General features: G+C 50.7%; 1 protein-coding gene across 1 annotated transcript; it reads left to right on the top strand.

The window, feature by feature from the left end:
• Nucleotides 1-94: 94 nt before the first annotated feature.
• On the top strand, nucleotides 95-19,734 carry LOC119293001. Its single transcript, XM_037571621.1, has 3 exons — nucleotides 95-896; nucleotides 17,724-18,315; nucleotides 19,623-19,734. The coding sequence occupies exons 1-3, from the start codon at nucleotides 158-160 to the stop codon at nucleotides 19,732-19,734; spliced, it is 1,443 nt and encodes a 480-aa protein (XP_037427518.1). The 5' UTR covers nucleotides 95-157.
• Nucleotides 19,735-25,017: the final 5,283 nt, after the last annotated feature.

Here is a 25,017-nt window from a genome sequence, read left to right as displayed (position 1 = left end):
ACGACCGCCGGCGACGTACCACGGCGGCCGCATCAGCTTCCGACGGCTCTAGAGCGGCCAGTAGCCGGCCGGCAACCACCCTTGCTGCGTCCAGGTGATCATCGCGGCCTCTTCGCCACCACGACCGCAAGGTGTTCGACAGTTTGACCACAAAGGTATGGACAGTGGAGACGAGTTCTTCTTCCACCACTTCCTTTGTTCATCGAATGATTCGTCGTCGGATGATGAAGATCTTGTGGTGGCTGCACTAGTCGTTCATGACCACATTCAACGGCAGCCTCCTCGGTACAGGGGGTCAGTCCCTGGCCGTGCTCCCAACCTGAACCGCAACAGGAAGAGAGGCCACGCCCTGCTCTATGCCGATTACTTTTCCAACAAACCGCTCTTCAAGCCGGATAAATTCATTCGCCGTTTTCGAATGGCAAGGCATGTGTTCAATCGTATCCGAGAGGGAGTGGTTGCTCATGACCCATACTTCGAGTGCAAGACGGATGCCCTTGGCAAGCTTGGGTTCTCCTCTTACCAAAAATGCACCGCGACCGTCCGCATGCTTGCGTATGGAATTCCAGGCGATCTGGTGGATGAGTACGTGCGTATGAGCGAGATAACATGTCTGATGTCAATGTACAAGTTCTGCCAGGCTGTGATCGAGGTGTTTGGCCCAGAGTACTTGAGGCAGCCAACTGCCGCTGATACAGAGAGATTGTTGGCAACCAACGCAGCTAGAGGCTTTCCAGGCATGCTTGGTAGCATAGATTGTATGCACAGGGAGTGGAAGAACTGTCCATTTGGTTGGCAGAGCCAGTACAAGGGGCATGTCAACGAGTGCACTGTCATATTAGAAGCGGTGGCATCGCAGGATCTTTGGATATGGCATTCTTTCTTCGGCATGGCAGGTTCTCACAATGATATCAACGTGCTGCAACGTTCTCCAATCTTCGCGAGGCTTGCAGAAGGCCGCTCCCCACCTATCAACTTTGAGATCAACGGTCACCAGTACAACAAAGGATACTATCTAGCTGATGCTATATATCCTAAGTGGTCAACTTTTGTGAAGACAATCTCGAAGCCCCAAGGTGAGAAGAGAAAGAGATTTGCCCAAATGCAAGAGAGTGCTAGAAAAGATGTGGAACATGCTTTTGGTGTGCTTCAATCCCGATGGGGCATCGTTCGATGCCCTGCACTGTCATGGGATGAAAGGAAGCTTTGGGAGGTGATGACTGCTTGTGTAATCATGCACAACATGATCGTCGAGGACGAGCGTGATGACAGTATCTTCGACCAAGGATTTGATTTTCAAGGTGACAATGTTGAGCCCCTGCACCAAGAACCGGCCATGTTTGATCAGTTTGTCCAGTTTCATCGTGAGCTGCGTGATTGGCATACTCATAAGACTCTTCAAAATGACTTGGTTGAGCACGTGTGGGAGCATATTGGCAACCGATAGATGTATTGGTTCGTTTTATGTTCATTCAAGACAATTTCGATTTGGTTGTAAAATTATCTTTATTAGAGACAATTTCGATTGGGTTGTAAAACTATTTTAATTTCAAACAATTAATATTTGGACGTGCAAACTTGTTTTCATATGAAAATATGGGCATTTTAGGCCCTGACGAACGGGATGGGGCAAACGGATGCGGCCGCGCGCTGGGCGCACGGCCACCGCATCCCAGGACAGGCCCGGACACGACCCCATTACCCTACTCAAACGGACAGAATTCGGACAAAATGGACGTCCGTTCGGGGTCGTGCGGTGGAGTTGGCCTTATACATTAACATATAGTGCCACGTTGAGCTTGCAAATTTTCTCTTCTTTATCTTTTTTTCTCATAACCAAGAAGTTGTTCCCGGTACACTTCTTCTATGGGATCATTGTTGAGGAAAGTAGATTTAACATTCATATAAAAACCTTTCAATCCTCTTGTGCTGCCATAGCTAGGAGCAACCTCGCCGTCTCGAGTCGAGCAACAGATGCAAACATCTTTTCATAGTCAACTCCTTGAAAATCATCAAGACCGAGGTATGCAACATGAACTTTTTTTTACTTAAAAGTTTGCAACACCTTAAATTTTTTCCGTTCTCCGCCTCTGCTCACCCATTTTTTCCCTCTCCTAGGCCCTATGGGTTCTCCTCGCCGTCTACCTCGCAGGTTTTGCCTCTCCCTCTCCACCTACAACGTTGCCGCCACTTACGCCGCATCCCTTTGTGCCGCCTACATCGTCCTGACCTGCTAGGCTCAAAGCACATCCCACCATCATGCAGATCAGCCATGTCGACATCTCGGCTTGCCTGGCCACCCCTAGTATGTGAATCTTGTCGTTCCCACCTCGACCTCGTGCTCTAGCTTTGACCTCGATCTCCACCTTGCGCTCCAGCTCGTCGGCTATAGCTATGTCCGGCGTGCTCCGCCTCCTCTGCACCAACGAGATTGAGCTCACCCACGTCCTCCGCCCGGATGTGAAGATCACAAATAAACTGGTAGCATGATGGAAAATTCATGAACCTGTTTTTTTTAAGGAGTCCCTCAATCATGATGTTGTGGGCAAACAATTTCTTGACATGGTGATGATATTCATGCTCACCTCTTCGAGTGATGATATCCATGCTCACCTCTTGGATAATTTCCTCGAGAAACACAGACTAGAAATTTAACCATCGGCGTTCATCTCTACGAAATAGTCTACCATTGGAAGATCATTTGGTGTTTCGAAGATCGAATCGAATGGTGCATTTTGCCTTGACATACCATATTACACACATGTGGCACAAACCAAGATGGTTAGAGCAACTCAATGGGGTGACCCATTTTGTCCCCCACCGTCCGTTTGGGTCGGCGCGGACAGAAAAGGCGGCCCAACGCGCCGACCCAAACAGACGCGTCTCCGCTTGGCATCCGCATGGCGGTCCATTCCCGGTCCATTTTTGAGCCGGATTTGCGTCGGCGCGGACACGAGACGGACGCGCGCGCCTACTCCTCTTCCCGGGCCTGTCGGTCGGTTGTAGCCACCACCATTTCCCCCCATTTTCCCCCAAAAACACTGCCGCCCACGTGCGCTCCCGCCCCAACCAGCCATGGACGACGCCATCGACCTCGACGCCGCCGCCGGCCTCGCCTCCCTCGCCTCGTCCGGCGCCGCCGCCCCCTTCGAGAAAGGCAAGCCTCGTGCCCCGCGCAAGACGGTCGCCGGGACCAAGCTAAAGAAGGCGCTGACGCCCGAACAGCGGGCACGCAAGTCGGCCAAGAGGATGGGTCGGAGGCACGCCGCGGACTCGACGGATGAGGCCGCCGTCGTCACCGCCGCGCAGCAGGAGGTCACCAACGCCCGCGTCGCGGCGGCAAAGAGGGGGGCGCTCTACATGCCTAGCCAGCGTGGCCTCGTCCAAGCTACCGTCGCCGCGGCAAGCACCGGCTCGTCGGCGTTTCCTCGGATGGTGCTGCCCGACTCGCCCCGCGCGTCGGCTTGCAACCCGATCCCCGGCTTCCACGTCTACCCGCAGGCCTACCACCTCTCTGGGGAGTGCTCGCCAGACGTGAGCGTGGTCGCGCCTTCGACGCCCGCGCCCGCGCCCATCGACCTAAACGCCACCCGGGTGGCCGGTGGCTCGTCATCCGGCGGCTCGAGGAAACGCACCCGGCAGACGCCGGGCGGCGTGCTCCCGGACGCCGGCAACCTGTTCGAGGAAATGTCGTCCGCCGTCGACGAGGACTACATGCAGAACCTCATCTTCGAGGGCAGTGCGCCGGCCGCTAGCTACGATCCTGACGAGCACAAAGCCAGGACGGCCGCGGGGCGTTCACGCCGGCCGCTGGCTATGATCCCGACCAGGTGGCCTTCATGCGTGATCAGGTCGGCATCGACCTGGACGGCTTCCCCCTCGACCACGAGTGCCGGACGACTGCGGGCTGGAGGAAGAGGATGAGTGTGACATCGATGTGGAGCCTTTGTTCGAGGAAGAGCTCACCAACCAAGCCGCCGGTCCTAAGCCGAAGCGCAAGAGCAAGCGCACGAAGGCGTACACGGCGGCCGAGGACAAGCTTCTTGGCGAGTGTTGGCGAGACATTGGAAAAGACACCAAGACGGGCGCCGAGCAAAAGCATTCAACTTTTTGGATTCGTGTCCACCGAGCGTTTCATGAGCGCAAGAAGTTTCCGCCTTACCAATTTGTGAGCACGCGCGGGTGGATCTCCATTTCCAAGCGGTGGAGGGTGATCCAACAAGAGTGCAACAAGTTTTGCGCCACTCTTGAGAGTGTCAAGGCCCGCCCTGTGAGCGGCATCGGCAAGCAAGACAAGGTATGCTAGCAAGCCGCCCTCTTTTGTGTCATCAAGTTCATCCTTTGCGTGTTCATTTGCATATCACTTGCCCATATGCTTGCATGGAAACATTTTCTAGGCATTTCAAGCTTTGGAGGCATTCAAGGTTCAACACAATGGCAAGTGCTTCAACCTCTCCCATTGCTATCGGGTCATCAAGGACGAGGAGAAGTTCAAGACGCAATATGCCGCACTCAAGGCGCGTGGGGGGAAGAAAGCCGTGGAGGATGTTGGGAAGGGCTGTGACGCCCCCGATTCAATCGTACACTAATTATACACGCAAATGTGTACGATCAAGATCAGGGACTCACGGGAAGATATCACAACACAACTCTAGACACAAATCAAAATAATACAAGCTTTATATTACAAGCCAGGGGGGGGGGGCTCGAGGGATCGAATACAAGCTCGATACACAAGAGTCAGCGGAAGCAACAATATCTGAGTACATATGTAAGTTAAACAAGGATGCCTTAAGAAGGCTAGCACAAAAGCAACACGATCGAAGAGGCAAGGCCTCCTGCCTGGGACCTCCTAACTACTCTTGGTCGTCGGCGGTCTTCACGTAGCATTATCCGTCGGCAGTGGCATCTGGCTCCATGGATCCACCATCTGGTTGCAACATCCGGAAAGAAGAAAGAAGGGGGAAAAGGGGGTAGCAAAGGAACCGTGAGTACTCATCCAAAGTACTCGCAAGCATCAGATCTATACTAAGTATGCATTTGTATTAAATGGAAGGGTTGTATCTGTGGACTGAACTGCAGAATGCCAGAATAGAGGGGGAAAGCCTAGCCTATCGAAGACTAGCATCTTCAAGCAGCTCCAAGCATCTTGGAGCATGTAGAAGAGTAAAGAATAGCAGTTTAATATTTAACAAACATATTGTAACATTAATGCCCAGAGATCCTTCCTCGACTCCTTGCGAGAAAGCAATCCCGGAGCCACATATCTCAAGTATCCATTTATAGTTGTATAAGATCAGTATATAAGTCTGAACGTCCATTACCATGGACACGGTATTCGAATATATAACTTCCCTGCAGGGGTGCACCACGCTACCCAACACGCTCGATCACTCTGGCTGGACACACCTTTTTGGGGTCAATGCCCGCCCTCGTAAGATCAACACGTCGCAGCCCTACCTAGGCTCAACAAAGAGGTCCCCACCGGTCTACATCCTAAGCACTTCGGGGTCTTGGGCCCATCGCCCGCAGCACTCCGGGTCGTTGCGAGCAGGGTGGATACCAGCACTGCCTCGGATGGCCAGCATGATCCGACCGTGCCGCACTGCTGAACTGATGTCTGACAAAGCTTCGGCTGATACTGCGACGTCGAGGCCCATATATATTCTCGCGTGGTGGTTAGTGCGTAAAGGCCAGAGGCCAACTCAGAACAAATACCCAAACCATAGTGTATTATTAGCTTGCGGAGACGAGCAGAGACTCACAATCGAAAGTGACCCCGTCGCCCCGTCTCTGGACTTACGACAAGGGCCTAGAATGCCCGGCCGTGCCACGTAACCATCTTGCGGGTGCTCTCCGGGCCCGCCCGACTTTCACCAAGGTCTCAAGTAAAGTCAAGGTAACCGTGTGTCCAAACATCAAGGGGAAAACCCTAGGAATCACCCCCGGTGGATGCCACTCAATGTAATCATCAAGGTGAACGTAAGAGGGACCACCCTCGAGGTTCACACTTGAGGTGTTGAACGACAGAGCCGTATCAGGAATGGTGAAAGAGGAAATCACCCTGGATGACCACGACCGAATAGCTACACTACAGAATTATCATCAGGAGTGCGTTATGAGGGATCACCCTCGGCACTCGATAGTAGCTCTACAGAGTCGAGCAACAAAAGGGGCATGATGTGATGTGAGGTGTCGGGCTCTGGTCGTCGATCATGCTGATCGAGGCGTCGATGATGAAGCAGGGGCAACAAAGACAAGAGGGGGTCACTGATGGATCACTAGCCAACCTATACTAAGAAGTTTAGGATAAGCAGGTAGGTAACAATAAGCAGGTACAAAAGCAGGCTATGCATCAGAATAGGAGCAATCAAATACAGTAGCAAAAATCTAATGCAAGCATGAGGGAATAGAATGAGCGATATCGGGATGATCAAGGGGGGGGGCTTGCCTGGTTGCTCAGGCGAGAAGGAGGGGTCGTCGTCGACGTAGTCGATCACAGCGGCATCGGCAGCCGTCACGGGGTCTACCGAAGAGAAGAGGGGGGAGAAAACAGTAAATACATAGCAATCAAGAGCATAACAGGACAACAGGCAGAGCTAGACGTGTTCTAATGCGGCGCTAGGTGGTACTGGCGAAGGGGGAAACATCTGGGAAAGTTTTCCCGGTTCCGGACGTCTGTCACACAAATGAACCAGAGGGGAAAGGTTGCATGTTTGCTATGCTAGGGATGTGTGGCGGGCGAACATACCACGTATTCAGATTCGTCTCGTCGTTCTGAGCAACTTTCATGTAGAAAAGTTTTTCATCCGAGCTACGGTTTATTTGATAAGAATTTTCAAAGTTTTAAACAATATTCTGCAATTTAATTTAATTCGAAAATAAAAGCTAAAAAGCTAGGCGCACCCAGCACAGTGTACACAAAAGTGTACCCAGTGGCTGACGAGGTGGGCTAGGGGGTCCCGGTTGACCAGTCAACGTTTGACTGGTCAACAGGGGATGTCCCCCCTGTCATAGGCTAGGTCTAGTTAATTAAATCTTAGTTTTAACTAATCCGGTGATTAGGCTAATTAATCCCTAGTTAATTAAGTTAATTAGCATTTTAATTAATTATTTAACTAATTAATTAATTGTTTTTTAAGAAAAAGGGGGCCGGTGGGGCCCTGCTGGCACTGGCCCATCTGGACACAAGAGCGGGCGTTTAACGGAGCGGGTGCGGGTGCTGGGGCGCTAGCCCGCTTGGGCACGAGCCCAGGGGAGAGCGCCAGGCCGCGGGGCGCCGGCAGGGTAGCCGTGGCTATAGGGCGCCGGCTAGAGCGGCAAGGGGGCCGGCAGGGCGCGGCGCGACGGAGGCCGCGCGGGGCGCGGCGGGGCTCGAGGGCTGCGGCGTCGGGCTGAAGCGGGGTGTGGTTTTCCTTGAAGAGGAGAGGGTGATGCAGCAAAGTGTAGCATAAGTATTTACCTCAGTTTTGAGAACCAAGGTATCAATCCAGTAGGAGGCTCCTCAAAAGTCCCACGCACATACACAAACAAACTAACAACTCGCAACCAAGACAATAAAGGGGTTGTCAATCCCTCCACGGCCACTTGCGAAAGTGAGATCTAATAAAGATAGTATGATAAGATAAATATATTTTTGGTATTTTATGATATAAATGCAAAAAGTAAAGATGCAAATAAAGGTATGTTGAAAGCAAATATGATAAGAGATAGACTCGGGGGCCATAGGTTTCACTAGAGGCTTCTCTCAAGATAGCATAAGTATTACGGTGGGTGAACAAATTACTGTCGAGCAATTGATAGAAAAGCGCATAGTTATGATATTATCTAGGCATGATCATGCATATAGGCATCACGTCCATAACAAGTAGACCGACTCCTGCCTGCATCTACTACTATTACTCCACACATCGACCGACTCCTGCCTGCATCTAGAGTATTAAGTTCATAAGAACAGAGTAACGCATTAAGCAAGATGACATGATGTAGAGGGATAAACACATGCAATATGATATAAACCCCATCTTGTTATCCTCGATGGAAACAATACAATACGTGCCTTGCAACCCTTTCCGTCACTGGGTAAGGACACCGCAAGATTGAACCCAAAGCTAAGCACTTCTCCCATGGTAAGAAAGACCAATCTAGTAGGCCAAACCAAACTGATAATTCGAAGAGACTTGCAAAGATAACTCAATCATACATAAAAGAATTCAGAGAAGATTCAAATATTATTCATAGATAAACTTGATCATAAACCCACAATTCATCGGATCTCGACAAACACACCACAAAAAGAGTTTACATCGAATAGATCTCCACAAGAGAGGGGGAGAACATTGTATTGAGATCCAAAAAGAGAGAAGAAGCCATCTAGCTAATAACTATGGACCCGTAGGTCTGTGGTAAACTACTCACAACTCATCGGAGGGGCAAGGATGTTGATGTAGAGGCCCTTCGTGGTCGATTCCCCCTCCGGCAGAGTGCTGGCGAAGGCTCCAAGATGGGATCTCGCGGATACAGAAGGTTACGACGGTGGAAATTGTGTTTCGTGGTGCTCCTGGATGTTTTCGGGGTACGTAGGTATATCTAGGAGGAAGAAGTACGTCGGTGGCCGCCCGAGGGGCCCACGAGATAGGGGGGCGCGCCCTACGGGGGGGCCCTATCTCGTGGGGCCCTCGGAAGCTTCTTGACTTGCACTCCAAGCTCTTCGGATCATGTTCGTTCCAAAAATCACGCTCCCGAAGGTTTCATTCCGTTTGGACTCCATTTGATATTCCTTTTCTTCGAAATACTGAAATAGGCAAAAAAACAGCAATATGGGCTGGGCCTTCGGTTAGTAGGTTAGTCCTAAAAATGATATAAATGTGTAAAATAAAGCCCATAAACATCCAAAAGGGGTAATATAATAGCATGGAACAATCAAAAATTATAGATACGTAGGGGCACGACGGGGCTGGAGGGCTGCGGCGCCGGGCTGAAGCGGGGTGTGGCCCGGGCGCGACGACGGCGGGAACCGGGCACGGCTATGGCGAGCAATGGTGCAGAGGTGCACGGATCGAGGCCGGGAAAAGCAGGAATCAGACAAGAGGTTCCCCACGATCTCGATGGTGAGGTCGAGGGGGCCAGGGACGGCTTGGAGGCGACGAATCGGAGCGGCGAAGACTACGGCCATGGGGGCTAACGGGCTACGGGGACGAAGGGAGTAGGGGAGAGGGGGAGGACGTGCGGTGCTCACCGGGGAGGCGCACGATGGCCCGGTGGGGGGCTTAGTAGCCGCAGCGGGTGTCGGCGGTGAAGAAGACGACGGCGAGCCGAGGCAGATGATGATCCGGGGGGGAGGCGAATCGACAGCGGCAGTAGTCGGTGCGGAAGTTCAAGGACCAGCTCGATGGCGGCGATTCGGTGCGGCTCCGCTCGATTTGATGCTTGGGATGTACGAAGTTGACCGTGGTTGTCCTCTTGGTCGTGGTCTCAGGGCTTGGGGAGGCCGGTGGCCGCGTCTGTGGAGGCGGCATGGCGACGGTGTCGCTCGGGTAGGGCGAGCAGAGGAGGTCGCAGCACGGGGGAGAGGAAGGAGAGGCGGCTAGGGTTCGGCAAGGGAGGGCAGAGGGCGAGGCGTCCTCTTAACCACAGGGAGGGAGCAGGGATGGCTGCCATGGGACTAGGGGCGCCATGGGATGGCCGCCATGATCCCCCCGCGTCCTGTAGCGAGGTTGGGGATGAGGTGGAGGTGGGCTGGTCCAATGTTGTTAGACGGGCCAAAGTGCATAAGGGCACTAGAGCCCGTTATCCCAAAGTAGTTAGGCCTTTTCTTTTTATTTATTTTTACTCTGTTGCAGAATCAGTTTGCAGTATTTTGAGCTGCCAATTGGTCTTTGTAAAAATGTGGAACCTGGCCACATAAATACGTTACAATATTTGGCACTACCACAAAAAGTTTGGGAGGAGTTTGAATTGATTTGGAATTTTCACAAATGGGAAGTATAAGAAAAAACTGATTTGGAACTGTTTTAATCTCCAAGGGAAATTAAATACCTCAAATGATGTTGAATCATTCATGATAATTAATTAGCGAATATTCAACCCATCGAACATTTTTACTTGACAGTTTGAAGAAATAAGAATTTCACTTGTTTTCGGAATTTGAATTTGACCTGTGTTTGAAACAGTGAGGCTTAGCAAGAGTAACAGTGGTGACAAGGCATCGGTAACAGAGGAGCACTGTAGTTTAATTATCCGGGCGTCACAAGGGCGAGCCGGCATGGCTGCGGGGAAGACCAACTCCAAGAAGGAGGACAAGCGAGATGCGGCCACCAATGCCTTGATCGCAAGCGTGGACGGCATGATGAATGAGAAGGACTCAAGGGAGGAAGAGCGCCGGCGTTTCAAGGTGGAGAAAATGGACGCTTTCATGGAGATCCAAAGGAGGAGGCTTGACCTGGACGAGAAGCAAGCCAAGATGTCCGAGTTAGAGGCGGAGAAGCAAGCCAAGATGCTAGAGATCGAGGCCGCCAATGCCAAGACCAAGGCGAAAGAAGTGGCTCTCGCGAGCATGATGACCGGGGTGGAGATCATGAAAGTGGATCTCAACACCGTGTCGCCAAGGAATAGGCCATGGTTCGAGAAGATGCGTGCTGACATGCTCAAGTTCGCAGACGAGTGATCTATGGCGGCAAGCGTCATCTTTTTTGTATGCCGGCAAGACCGCGGGAGCTGCGATGGCGTGGTTGAACTCAAGTCTCACTCTTTTTTGTGTGCTGGCATGTGTGGTGGCCTGCTGGCGGGTGCGACATCATGAACTTTGTGATATTTTCTGAAGTCGGCATTGTATGCCGGCGCTGGCATGGTGCTTGCATGAGACATGGCTGCTGGCATGATCGGCCGCGGGTCTTTTTTTAAAGGTTGAGTGCGGACATGAAATGGGTCGGCGCGTTGGGCGCATTGCCGACCCAAATGCAAAAATGGGCGGACACCGAACGGGAGGCCGACCCAAACGGACAAAAGGCGGACAAATGCGCCGTCCGTTTGGGTCGGCCCGTTGGAGTTGCTCTTACTGCATGCATCGCGTAAGATACATACTGGGAGAGCCCCAGCCTCTTCAGAGTTTAGGCATTCTCGGCCGTCAGATCTGGCTCTTAATGCATTTTCAGCCATTTGATCATGAGATGGAGGGATACAGGCCGTTGGATCGAGGCGAGCTACTGTGGATCACTCCGGGACCCCAAAACAGCGAGTAATAGTCCATGAAACGGGCCAGAATCGGCCAAAACTACGAGTGGTGATGACCGACACGTAAGCGCACCTTAGGGTTCAACAACTATGGAAATCGCTTATTGACCCCAAAACGATGAGTAATAGTCCATGAAATGGGTCAGACTTGGCCAAAATTGTGAGTGTTGACGACGGACACGTAAACTCACCCTGGGATCCTTAAACGTGGAAATCGCTCCGCGACCCCTAAACGGTGAGTAATAGTGCACGAAATGGTCCAGAATTGTCCCAAAATTGTGAGTGTTGATGGCCGACACATAAATGCACCCCGGGGTTCATCAATCGTAGAAATCACTCCGAGACCCCAAAACTGAGTAATAGACCAAGAAACGGGCCAGAATCGGCCCAAACTGCGATTGTCAACATGTAAGCACACCTTGTGGTTCGACAACCATGGCAATCGCTTTGGGACCCCAAAACGGTGGGTAATAGTCCATGAAACGGGCCAGAATCGGCCAAAATTGCGAGTGTTGAAGACGGACACATAAACGCACCCCGGGGATCGTCAATCGTGGAAATAGCTCTGGGACCCCAAAACGGTGAGTAATAGTCCATGAAAGAGCCAAGAGTCGAACAAAACAAGGATTGCTAGTGAACAACACGTAAACACACCCCAGGATACATCAATCATGGAAATCGCTCCAGGACCCCAAAACAATGAGTAATAGTCCATGAAACAGGGCAGAATCGGCCAAAACTAAGATTGTTGATGACCGAGACATAAGCGCACCTTGGGATTCAACAACTATGGAAATCGCTTTGGGACCCCAAAACGGTGAGTAATAGTCCATGAAACGGGCCAGAATCGGCCAAAATTGTGAGTATTGACGACGGACACATAAACACACCCCTCAGATTGTCAATCCTGGAAATACCTCTGAGACCCCAAAACGGTGAGTAATAGTCCATGAAAGAGCCCAGAATCGAACGAAACTAGGATTGTTGGTAAACAACATGTAAGCGCACCCCGGGGTACGTCAATCGTGGAAATCGCTCCGGGACCACAAAACAATGAGTAATAGTCCATGAAATAGGGCAGAATCGGCAAAAACTTTGAGTGTTGATGACCGACACATAAACATACCCCGGGGTTTGTTAATAGTGGAAATCACTCCGAGACCCCAAAACAGCTAGTAATAGTCCACGAAACGGCCCAGAATCAGCCGAAGCTGTGAGTGTTGATGACCGACATGTAAACGCACCCCGGGGATCGTTAATCATGGATATCACTCTGGGACCCCAAAACAGTGACTAATAGTCCACGAAACGGACCAGAATGAGCCAAAATTGTGAGTGTTGATGACCGACAAGTAAACACAAATTGGGGTTCGTTAATAGTGGAAATCACTCTGGGACCCAGAAACAGTGAGTAATAGTCCATGAAATGGGTCAGAATCGGCCAAAACTGTTAGTGTTAATGACCGACACGTAAGCGCACCTTGGGGTTCAACAACTATGGAAATTTCTTCGGGACCCCAAAACGGTGAGTAATAGTCCATGAAACGGGTCGGAATTAGCCAAAACTATGAGTGATTACGACGACACGTAAATGCACCCCGGGGATCGTTAATAGTGGAAATCGCTCAGGGGCCCCAAGACGTTGAAACGCATCAGAATCGGCCAAAATTGTGAGTGTTGATGACCAACACGTAAATGCATCCCGGGGTTAATCAATCATGGAAATCACTTCGGGGCGCCAAAACCGAGTAATAGTCCAAGAAACATACTAGAATCGTCCCAAACTGCGAGTCTTGACAACCAACACGTAAGCACACCTTGGGGTTTAACAACCATGGAAATCACTTTGGGACCCCGAAGCAGTGCGTAATAGTCCATGAAAGAGCCTAGAATTGAACAAATCACTTTAGGACGCCAAAACAGTGCGTAAACACACCCCAGGGTAGGTCAATCCTGGAATACGCTCCGGGACCCCAAAACAATGAGTAATAGTCCATGAAACAGGACAGAACCGGCCAAAACTGCGATTGTTGATCATCGACACGTACGCGCACCTTGGTGTTCAACAACCATGCCAATCGCTTTGGGACCCCAAAACGGTGAGTAATAGTCCACGAGATGGGTCAAAATTGACCAAAACAGTGAGCGTTGATGACCGACACGTAAACGCACCTGGGGTTCGTGAATCATGGAAATCACTCTGGGACCCCAAAATAGTGAGTAATAGTCCATGAAATGGGTCAGAATCTGCCAAAACTGTGAGTGTTGATGACCAACACGTAAGTGCACCTTGTGGTTCAACAATTATGGAAATCGCTTCGGGACCACAAAACGGTGAGTAATAGTCCACGAGACGGGTCAAAATCGACAAAAACAGAGTAATAGTTCACTAAATGGGTCAGAATTGGCCAAAACTATGAGTGTTGACGACGAACATGTAAACGCACCCCGAGGATCGTCAATCGGGGAAATCACTCTCGCACCCCAAAATGATGTGTACAAGTGCTCGAAACGGAAAAGAATAAGCCAAAATTGTGAGTTTTGATGACGGACACGTCAGCGCACCATAAGGTTCAACAATTATGGAAATCGCTTCGACGCCCAAAAACGGTGAGTAATAGTCATGAAACGGGTCGGAATTGGCCAAAACTATGAGTGTTTATGACAGACACGTAAACGCTCCCCGGGGATCTTCAAACGTGGAAATCGCTCTGGGACCCCAAAACGGCGAGTAATAGTGCACGAAGCAGACCAGAATCGGCAAAATTTGTGAGTGTTGATGATCGACACGTAAATGCACCCCAGGGTTCGTTAGTCGTAGAAATCACTCCGGGACCCAAAAACTGAGTAATAGCCCAAGAAACAGGCCAGAATCGGCCCAAATTGTAAGTGTTGATAGCCGACATGTAAAAGCACCACGTGGTACGTCAATCATGAAAATCGCTCCGGGACCCCAAAACAATGAGTAATAGTCCATGAAATAGGCCACAATCGACCAAAACTGATATTTTTTATGACCGTCACGTAAGAGCACCTTGGGGCTCAACAACCAAAGAAATTGCTCCGGGAGCCCAAAATGGTGAGTAATAGTCCATGAAAAGGGTCAGAATCGACATAAACCGCAAGTGTTGATGACCGACACGTAAAGGCACCTAGGGGTACGTTAATCATGGAAATCACTCCGGGACCCCAAAACGGCGAGTAATAGTCCAAAATGGACCAGAATCAACCAAAATTGTGAGTGTTGATGACCAACACGTAAACACATCCCGGGGTTTGTCAATCATGAAAATCACTCAGGGGCCCTAAAACTGTGAGTAATAGTCCACGAAATGGGCTAAAATCGGCCTGTGAGTGTTGATGATCGACACATAAGAGCATCTTGGGGTTAAACAACTATGGAAATTGCTTCGGGACCCCAAAACGGTGAGTAATAGTACATGAAATGGGTCAGAATTGGCCAAAACTGTGAGTGTTGACGACCGACACGTAAACGCACCCCAAGGTTCGTCAATCGTGGAAATCACTTCGGGACCCCAAAATTGAGTAATAGTCCAAGAAACGGGCCAGAATCGGCCGAAACTGCGAGTATTGACGACCAACACGTAAGCACCGCTTGGGGTTCAACAACCATGGAAATCACTTTGGGAACCCAAAATGGTGAGTAATAGTCCATGAAAGAGTCCAGGATCGAACAAAACTAGGATTGCTAGTGAACGACACGAAAAGCACCCCGGGGTACGCCAATCGTGGAAATGGCTCTTGGACCCCAAAACAATGAGTAATAGTCCATGAAACAGGGCAGAATCTGCCAAAACTGCGATTGTTGATGACCGAGACGTAAGCGCACCTTGGGGTTCACCAACCATGGAAATCACTTTGGAACCCCAAAATGGTGAGTAATAGTCCATGAGACGGGTTTGAATCAACAAAACCGTGAGTGTTGATGACCGACATGTAAACGCACCTTGGGGTTCAACAACTATGGAAATTGCTTCGGGGACCCAAAACGACGAGTAATAGTGCTCGAAACAGACCAGAATCAACAAAAATTGTGAGTGTTGATGACCGACACGTAAACACATCCTGGGCTTCGTTAATCGTGGAAATCACTCATGGACCCCAAAAACGGTACGTAATAGTCCACAAAACGGGCCAGAATCGGCCAAAATTATGAGTGTTCATGACCGACACATGAGCGCACCTTGGGGTTCAACAACTATGGAAATCGCTTAGGGACCCCAAAACGGTGAGTAATAGTCCATGAAACGGGCCAGAATTGGGCAAAATTGTGAGTGTTGACGACGGACACATAAACACACCCTGAGGATCGTCAATGGTGGAAATAGCTCTAGGACCCCAAAATGGTGAGTAATAGTCCATGAAAGAGCCCAGAATTGAACAAAACTAGGATTGCTGGTGAACGACACGTAAACGCACCCCGGGGTATGTCAATCGTGGCAATCGCTCTGGGACCCCAGAACAATGAGTAATAGTCCATGAAACAGGGCAGAATCGGCAAAAATCGTGAGTGCTGATGACCGACACGTAAACGCACCACGGGGCTCGTTAATCGTGGAAATCACTCCAAGACCCCAAAACAGCTAATAATAATCCACGAAACGGCCCAGAATCAGCCAAAACTGTGAGTGTTGATGACCGACACGTAAACACACCTCGGGGTTCATTAATCATGCATGGATATCACACCAGCACCCCAAAACAGTGAGTAATAGTCCACGAAACAGGCCAGAATGGGCCAAAATTGTGAGTGTTGATGACCGACACGTAAGCCCAACTTGGGGTTCAATAACTATGGAAATCGCTTTCGGACACCAAAACGGTAAGTAATAGTCCACGAAATGGTTCAGAATTGGCTAAAACTATGAGTGTTGATGACGGACACATAAACACAACTTGGGGATCGTCAATCGTGCAAATAGCTCTGGGACCCCAAAAAGGTGAGTAATAGTCCATGAAAGAGCCCAGAATCAAACAGAACTAGGATTGCTGGTGAACGAGACATAAACGCACCCCAGGGTACGTCAATCATGGAAATCGCTCTAGGACCCCAAAATAATGAGTAATAGTCCATGAAACAGGGCAGAATCGGCAAAAACCGCGAGTGTTGATGACCGACACATAAATGCACAGTGGGGTTCGTTAATTGTGGAAATCGCTCTTGCACCCCCAAACGATGAGTAATAGTGCTCGAGACCGACCAGAATCAACCAAAATTGTGAGTGTTGATGACCGACACATGAACACATCCCGGGGTTTGTTAATTGTGAAAATCACTCAGGGACCCTAAAACAGTGAGTAATAGTCCACGAAACGGGCCAGAATCGACCAAAATTGTGAGTGTTGATGACCGACAGGTAAGCGCACCTTGGAGTTCAGCAACTATGGAAATTGCTTTGGGACCCCAAAACTGTGAGTAATAGTCCATGAAACGGGTCAGAATTGGCTAAAACTGTGAGTGTTGATGACCGACACGTAAACACACCCCGGGGTTCGTCTATCATGGAAATCACTTCGGGATCCCAAAGCTGAGTAATAGTCCAAGAAACGGGCCAGAATCGGCCGAAACTGCGAGTCTTGACGACCAACACGTAAGCAGCCCTTGGGGTTCAACAACCATGGAAATCACTTTGGGAACCCAAAACAGTGAGTAATAGTCCATGAAAGAGCCCATGATCAAACAAAACTAGGATTGCTGGTTAACGACACGAAACGCACCCTGGGGTACGTCAATCGTGGAAATGGCTCTGGGACCCTAAAACAATGAGTAATAGTCCATGAAACAGGGCCGAATCGGCCAAAACTGTGATTGTTGATGACCAAGACGTAAGCGCACGGTTCACCAACCATGGAAATTGCTTTGGAACCCCAAAATGTTGAGTAATAGTCCACGAGATGGGTCAGAATCAACAAAACCACGTGTAGACATGGCCACCACTACGCCCACGCTTTCGTCGTAGTTTTGGCCGTCGATCGGAGGAGGTTTGGCCGTCGCCGTCTTTGCCGGAAGCATAGGAGACACTACCATCGGCGACGTACCACGGCGGCCGCGGCAGCTTCCGACGGCTCCAGAGCAGCCAATAGCCGGCCGACAACCACCCTTGCTGCATCCAGGTGATCATCGCGGCCTCTTCGCCACCACGACCGCAAGGTGTTCGACATTTTGACACACAAAGGTATGGACAGTGGAGATGAGTTCTTCTTCCACCACTTCGTTTGTTCATCGGACGATTCGTCGTTGGATGATGAAGATCTTGTGGTTCCTGCACTAGTCGTTCACGACCACATTCAACGGCAGCTTCCTCGGTACAGGGGGTTAGTCCCTGGCCGTGCTCCCAACCTGAACCGCAACAGGAAGAGAGGCCACGCCCTGCTCTATGCCGATTACTTTTCCAACAAACCGCTCTTCAAGCTGGATAAATTCATTCGCCGTTTTCGAATGGCAAGGCATGTGTTCAATCGTATCCGAGAGGGAGAGGTTGCTCATGACCCATACTTCGAGTGCAAGACGGATGCCCTTGGCAAGCTTGGGTTCTCCTCTAACCAAAAATGCACCGCGGCCGTCCGCATGCTTGCGTATGGAGTTCCAGGCGATCTGGTGGATGAGTACGTGCGTATGAGCGAGACAACATGTCTGATGTCAATGTACAAGTTCTGCCAGGCTGTGATTGAGGTGTTTGGCCCAGAGTACTTGAGGCAGCCAACTGCCGCTGATACAGAGAGATTGTTGGCAACCAACGCAGCTAGAGGCTTTCCAGGCATGCTTGGCAGCATAGATTGTATGCATAGGGAGTGGAAGAACTGTCCATTTGCTTGGCAGGGCCAGTACAAGGGGCATGTCAACGAGTGCACTGTCATATTAGAAGTGGTGGCATCGCAGGATCTTTGGATATGGCATTCTTTCTTCGGCATGGCAGGTTCTCACAATGATATCAACGTGCTGCAACGTTCTCCAATCTTCGCGAGGCTTGCAGAAGGCCGCTCCCCACCTATCAACTTTGAGATCAACGGTCACCAGTACAACAAAGGATACTATCTAGCTGATGCTATATATCCTAAGTGGTCAACTTTTGTGAAGACAATCTCGAAGCCCCAAGGTGAGAAGAGAAAGAGATTTGCCCAAATGCAAGAGAGTGCTAGAAAAGATGTGGAACGTGCTTTTGGTGTGCTTCAATCCCGATGGGGCATCGTTCGATGCCCTGCACTGTCATGGGATGAAAGGAAGCTTTGGGAGGTGATGACTGCTTGTGTAATCATGCACAACATGATCGTCGAGGACGAGCGGGATGACAGTATCTTCGACCAGATTTGATTTTCAAGGTGACAATGTTGAGTCCCTGCACCAAGAACCGGCCACGTTTGATCAGTTTGTCCAGTTCCATCGTGATCTGCGTGATTGGCATACTCATAAGGCTCTTCAAAATGACTTGGTTTAGCACGTGTGGGAGCATATTGGCAACCGATAGATGTATTGGTTCATTTTATGTTCATTCAAGACAATTTCGATTTGGTTGTAAAACTATCTTTATTAGAGACAATTTCGATTGGGTTGTAAAACTATTTTAATTTTCAAACAATTAATATTTGGAACTGCAAACTTGTTTTCATATGAAAATATGGTCATTTTAGGCCCTGACGGACGGTATGGGGCAAATGGATGCGGCCGCGCGCTGGGCGCACGACCACCGCATCCCAGGACAGGCCCGGACACGACCCCATTGCCCTACCCAAACGGACTGACAAAACAAACGTCCGTTTGGGGTCGCGTGGTGGAGTTGGCCTTATACATTAACATATAGTGCCTTGTTGAGCTTGCAAATTTTCTCTTCTTTATCTTTTTTTCTCATAACCAAGAAGTTGTTCCCCGTACATTTCTTCTATGGGATCATTGTTGAGGAAAGTAGATTTAACATTCATATAAAAACCTTTCAATCCTCTTGTGCTGCCATAGCTAGGAGCAACCTCGCCGTCTCGAGTCGAGCAACAGATGCAAACATCTTTTCATAGTCAACTCCTTGAAAATCCTCAAGACCGAGGTATGCAACATGAAGTTTTTTTTACTTCAAAGTTTGCCACACCTTAAATTTTTTCCATCCTCCGCCTCTGCTCACCCATTTTTTCCCTCTCCTAGGCCCTATGGGTTCTCCTCCCCGTCTACCTCGCAGGTTTTGCCTCTCCCTCTCTACCTACAACGTTGCCGCTACTTAAGCCGCATCCCTTTGTGCTAGGCCCAAAGCACATCCCACCATCATGCATATCAGCCATGTCAACATCTCGGCTTGCCCGGCCACCCCTAGTATGTGAATCTTGTCGTTCCCACCTCGACCTCGTGCTCTAGCTTTGACCTCGATCTCCACCTTTCGCTCCAGCTCGTCGGCTATAACTATGTCCGGTGTGCTCCGCCTCCTCTGCACCAACGAGATTGAGCTCACCCACGTCCTCCGCCCCGATGTGAAGATCACAAATAAACTGGTAGCATGATGGAAAATTCATGAACCTGTTTTTTTAAGGAGCCCCTCAATCATGATATTGTGGGCAAACAATTTCTTGACATGGTGATGATATTCATGCTCACCTATTGGAATGATGATATCCATGCTCACCTCTTGGATAATTTCCTCGAGAAACATAGAGTAGAAATTTAACCATCGGCGTTCATCTCTACGAAATAGTCTACCATTGGAAGATCATTTGGTGTTTCGAAGATCGAATCAATGGTGCATTTTGCCTTGACATACCACATTACACACATGTGGCACAAACCAAGATGGTTAGATCAACTCAATGGGGTGACCCATTTCGTCCCCCACCGTCCGTTTGGGTCGGTGCGGACAAAAAAGGCGGCCCAACGCAGCGACCCAAACGGACGCGTCTCCGCTTGGCATCCGCATGGCGATCCATTCCCGACCCATTTTTGAGCCGGATTTGCGTCGGCACGGACACGAGACGGACGCGCGCGCCTACTCCTCTTCCCGGGCCCGCCGGTCGGTTGCAGCCACCACCATTTCCCCCCATTTCCCCCCAAAAACAATGCCGCCTGCGCGCGCTCCCGCCCCAACCAGCCATGGACGACGCCATCGACCTCGACGCCGCCGCCGGCCTCGCCTCCCTCGCCTCATCCGGCGCCACCGCCCCCTTTGGGAAAGGCAAGCCTCGTGCCCCGCGCAAGACGGTTGCCAGGACCAAGCTAAAGAAGGCGCTGACGCCCGAACAGCGGGAACGCAAGTCGGCCAAGAGGAAGGGCCGAAGGCACGCCGCGGACGCGAGGAATGAGGCCGCCGTCATCGCCGCCGCGCAGCAGGAGGCCACCAACGCCCGCATCGCGGCGGCAACAGGGGGGCACTCTACATGCTAGGGTTAAACCCTAGCCAGGATGGCCTCGTCCAAGCTGCCGTCGCCGCGGCCAGCACCGGCTCATCAATGTTTCGTCGGATGGTGCTGCCCGACTCGCCCCGCGCGTCGGCTTGCAACCCGATCCCCGGCTTCCACGTTTACCCGCAGGCCTACCACCTCTCCGGGGAGTGCTCGCCCGACGTGAGCGTGGTCGCGCCTTCGACGCCCGCGCCCGCGCCCATCGACCTCAACGCCACCCCGGAGGCCGGTGGCTCGTCATCCGGCGGCTCGAGGAAATGCGCCCGGCAGACACCGGGCGGCATGCTCCCGGACGTCGGCAACCTATTCGAGGAAATGTCGTCCGCTGTCGACGAGGACTACATGCAGAACCTCATCTTCGAGGGCGGTGCGCCGGCCGCTAGCTACGATCCCGAGGAGACACAAAGCCAGGATGGCCGCGGGGCGTTCATGCCGGCCGTTCGCTATGATCCCGACCAGGTGGCCTTCATGCGTGATCAGGTCGGCATCGACCTGGACGACTTCCCCCTCGACCACGAGTGCCGGACGACTGCATGCTGTAGGAAGAGGACGAGTGCGACATCGATGTGGAGCCTTTGTTCGAGGAAGAGCTTGCCAACCAAGCCACTGATCCTAAGCCGAAGCGCAAGAGCAAGCGCACGAAGGCGTACACGGCGGCCGAGGACAAGCTTCTTTGCGAGTGTTGGCGAGACATTGGACAAGACCCCAAGATGGGCGCCGAGCAAAAGCATTCAACCTTTTGGATTCGTGTCCACCAAGCGTTTCATGAGCGCAAGAAGTTTCCGCCTTACCAATTTGTGAGCACGCACGGGTGGATCTCCATTTCCAAGCGGTGGAGGGTGATCCAACAAGAGTGCAGCAAGTTTTGCGCCACTCTTGAGAGTGTCAAGGCCTGCCCTGTGAGCGGCACTGGCATGCAAGACATGGTATGCTAGCAAGCCGCCCTCTTTTGTGTCATCAAGTTCATCATTTGTGTGTTCATTTGCATATCACTTGCCCATATGCTTTCATGGAAACATTTTGTAGGCATTTCAAGCTTTGGAGGCATTCAAGGTTCAACACAATGGCAAGTGCGTCAACCTCTCCCATTTCTATCGGGTCATCAAGGACGAGGAGAAGTTCAAGACGCAATATGCCGCACTCAAGGCGCGTGGGGGGAAGAAAGCCGTGGAGGATGTTGGGGAGGGCTGTGACGCCCCCGATTCAATCGTACACTAATCATACACGCAAATGTGTACGATCAAGATCAGGGACTCACGGGAAGATATCACAACACAATTCTACACACAAATCAAAATAATACAAGCTTTATATTACAAGCCAGGGGCCTTGAGGGATCGAATACAAGCTCGATACACAAGAGTCAGCGGAAGCAACAATATCTGAGTACAGACATAAGTTAAACAAGGATGCCTTAAGAAGGCTAGCACAAAAGCAACACAATCGAAGAGGCAATGCCTCCTGCCTGGGACCTCCTAACAACTCCTGGTCGTTGGCGGTCTTCACGTAGCATTATCCGTCGGCAGTGGCATCTGGCTCCATGGATCCACCATCTGGTTGCAAAAACCGGAAAGAAGAAAGAAGGGGGAAAAGGGGGTAGCAAAGCAACCGTGAGTACTCATCCAAAGTACTCGCAAGAATCAGATCTATACTAAGTATGCATTTGTATTAAATGGAAGGGTTGTATCTGTGGACTAAACTGCAGAATGCCAGAATAGAGGGGGAAAGCCTAGCCTATCGAAGACTAGCATCTTCAAGCAGCTCCAAGCATCTTGGAGCATGTAGAAGAGTAAAGAATAGCAGTTTAATATTTAACAAACATATTGTAACATTAATGCCCAGAGATCCTTCCTCGACTCCTTGCGAGAAAGCAATCCCGGAGCCACATATCTCAAGTATCCATTTATAGTTGTATAAGATCAGTATATAAGTCTGAACGTCCATTACCATGGACACGGTATTCGAATATATAACTTCCCTGCAGGGGTGCACCACGTTACCCAACACGCTCGATCACTCGGCCGGACACACCTTTTTGGGGTCAATGCCCTCCCTCGGAAGATCAACACGTCGCAGCCCTACCTAGGCTCAACAAAGAGGTCCCCGCCGGTCTACATCCTAAGCACTTCGGGGTCTTGGGCCCATCGCCCGCAGCACTCCAGGTCGTTGCGAGCAGGGTCGATACCAGCACCGCCTCGGATGGCCAGCATGATCCGACCGTGCCGCACCGCTGAACTGGACATCTGAAAGCTTCGGCTGATACTGCGACGTTGAGGCCCATATCTATTCTCGCGTGGTGGTTAGTGCGTAAAGGCCAGAGGCCAACTCAGAACAAATACCCAAACCATAGTGTATTATTAGCTTGCAGAGACTCACGATCGAAAGTGACCCCGTCGCCCCGTTTCGTGGACTTACGACAAGGGTTTAGAAAGCTCGGCGGTGCCACGTAACCATCTTGCGGGTGCTCTCCGGGCCCGCCCGACTTTCACCAAGGTCTCAAGTAAAGTCAAGGTAACCGTGTGTCCAAACATCAAGGGGAAAACCCGAGGAATCACCCCCGGTGGATTCCACTCAATGTAATCATCAAGGTGAACATAAGAGGGACCACCCTCGAGGTTCACACTTGAGGTGTTGAACGACAGAGCCGTATCAGGAATGGTGAAAGAGGAAATCACCCTCGATGACCACGACCGAATAGCTACACTACAGACTTATCATCAGGAGTGCGTTATGAGGGATCACCCTCGGCACTCGATAGTAGATCTATAGAGTCGAGCAACAAAAGGGGTGTGATGTGATGTGAGGTGTCGGGCTCTGGTCGTCGATCATGCCGATCGAGGCGTCGATGATGAAGCAGGGGCAACAAGGAAAAGTGGGGGTCACTGATGGATCACTAGCCAACCTATACTAAGCAGTTTAGGATAAGAAGGTACAAAACCAGGCTATGCATCAGAATAGGAGCAATCAAATACAATAGCAAAATCTAATGCAAACATGAGGGAATAGAATGAGCGATATCGGGATGATCAAAGGGGGGGCTTGCCTGGTTGCTCAGGCGAGAAGGAGGGGTCGTCGTCGACGTAGTCGATCACAGCGGCATCGGCAGCCGTCACGGGGTCTACCGAAGAGAAGAGGGGGGAGAAAACAGTAAACACATAGCAAGCAAGAGCATAACAGGACAACATGCAGAGCTAGACGTGTTCTAATGCGGCGCTAGGCGGTATTGGCGAAGGGGGAAACATCTGGGAAAGTTTTCCCGGTTCCGGACGTCTGTCAGACAAATGAACCAGAGGGGAAATGTTGCATGTTTGCTATGCTAGGGATGTATGGCGGGCGAACAGACCGCGCATTCGGATTCGTCTCGTCGTTCTGAGCAACTTTCATGTAGAAAAGTTTTTCATCCGAGCTACGGTTTATTTTATAAGAATTTTCGAAGTTTTAAACAATATTCTGCAATTTAATTTAATTCGAAAATAAATGCTAAAAACCTAGGCGCACCCAACACAGTGTACACAAAAGTGTACCCAGTGGCTGACGGGGTGGGCTAGGGGGTCCCGGTTGACCAGTCAACGTTTAACTGGTCAACAGGGGATGGGGCCCCCTGTCATAGGCTAGGTCTAGTTAATTAAATCTCAGTTTTAACTAATCCAGTGATTAGGCTAATTAATCCCTTGTTAATTAAGTTAATTTGCTTTTTAATTAATTATTTAACTAATTAATTAATTGTTTTTAAGAAAAAGGGGGCCGGTGGGGCCCTGCTGGCAGTGGCCCATCTGGCCACTAGAGCCGGCGTTTAACGGAGCGGGCGCGGGCGCTGGGGCGCTAGCCCACTTGGGCACGCGCCCAGGGGAGAGCGCCAGGCCGCGGGGCGCCGGCAGGGTAGCCGTGGCTACAGGGCGCCGGCTGGAGCGGCGAGGGGGCCGGCAGGGCGCGGCGCGGCGGGGCTGGAGGGCGGCGGCGCTGGGCTGAAGCGGGGTGTGGCCCTGCTACGTCTTGAGCTTGCGTTGGTTTTCCTCGAAGAGGAGAGGGTGATGCAGCAAAGTGTAGCGTAAGTATTTCCCTTAGTTTTGAGAACCAAGGTATCAATCCAGTAGGAGGCTCCTCAAAAGTCCCACTTGCGAAAGTGAGATCTAATAAAGATAGTATGATAAGATAAATATATTCTTGTTATTTTATGATATAAATGCAAAAAGTAAAGATGCAAATAAAGGTAGATTGAAAGCAAATATGATAAGAGATAGACCCGGGGGCCATAGGTTTCACTAGAGGCTTCTCTCAAGATAGCATACGTATTACGGTGGGTGAACAAATTACTGTCGAGCAATTGATAGAAAAGCGCATAGTTATGACATTATCTAGGCATGATCATGCATATAGGCATCACGTCCATAA

Source organism: Triticum dicoccoides, chromosome 4B, assembly GCF_002162155.2.
Source record: "Triticum dicoccoides isolate Atlit2015 ecotype Zavitan chromosome 4B, WEW_v2.0, whole genome shotgun sequence".
NCBI lineage: Eukaryota > Viridiplantae > Streptophyta > Magnoliopsida > Poales > Poaceae > Triticum > Triticum dicoccoides.
Note: the sequence above shows the minus strand (reverse complement) of the source record. Positions and strands in the feature narration are given on the sequence as shown.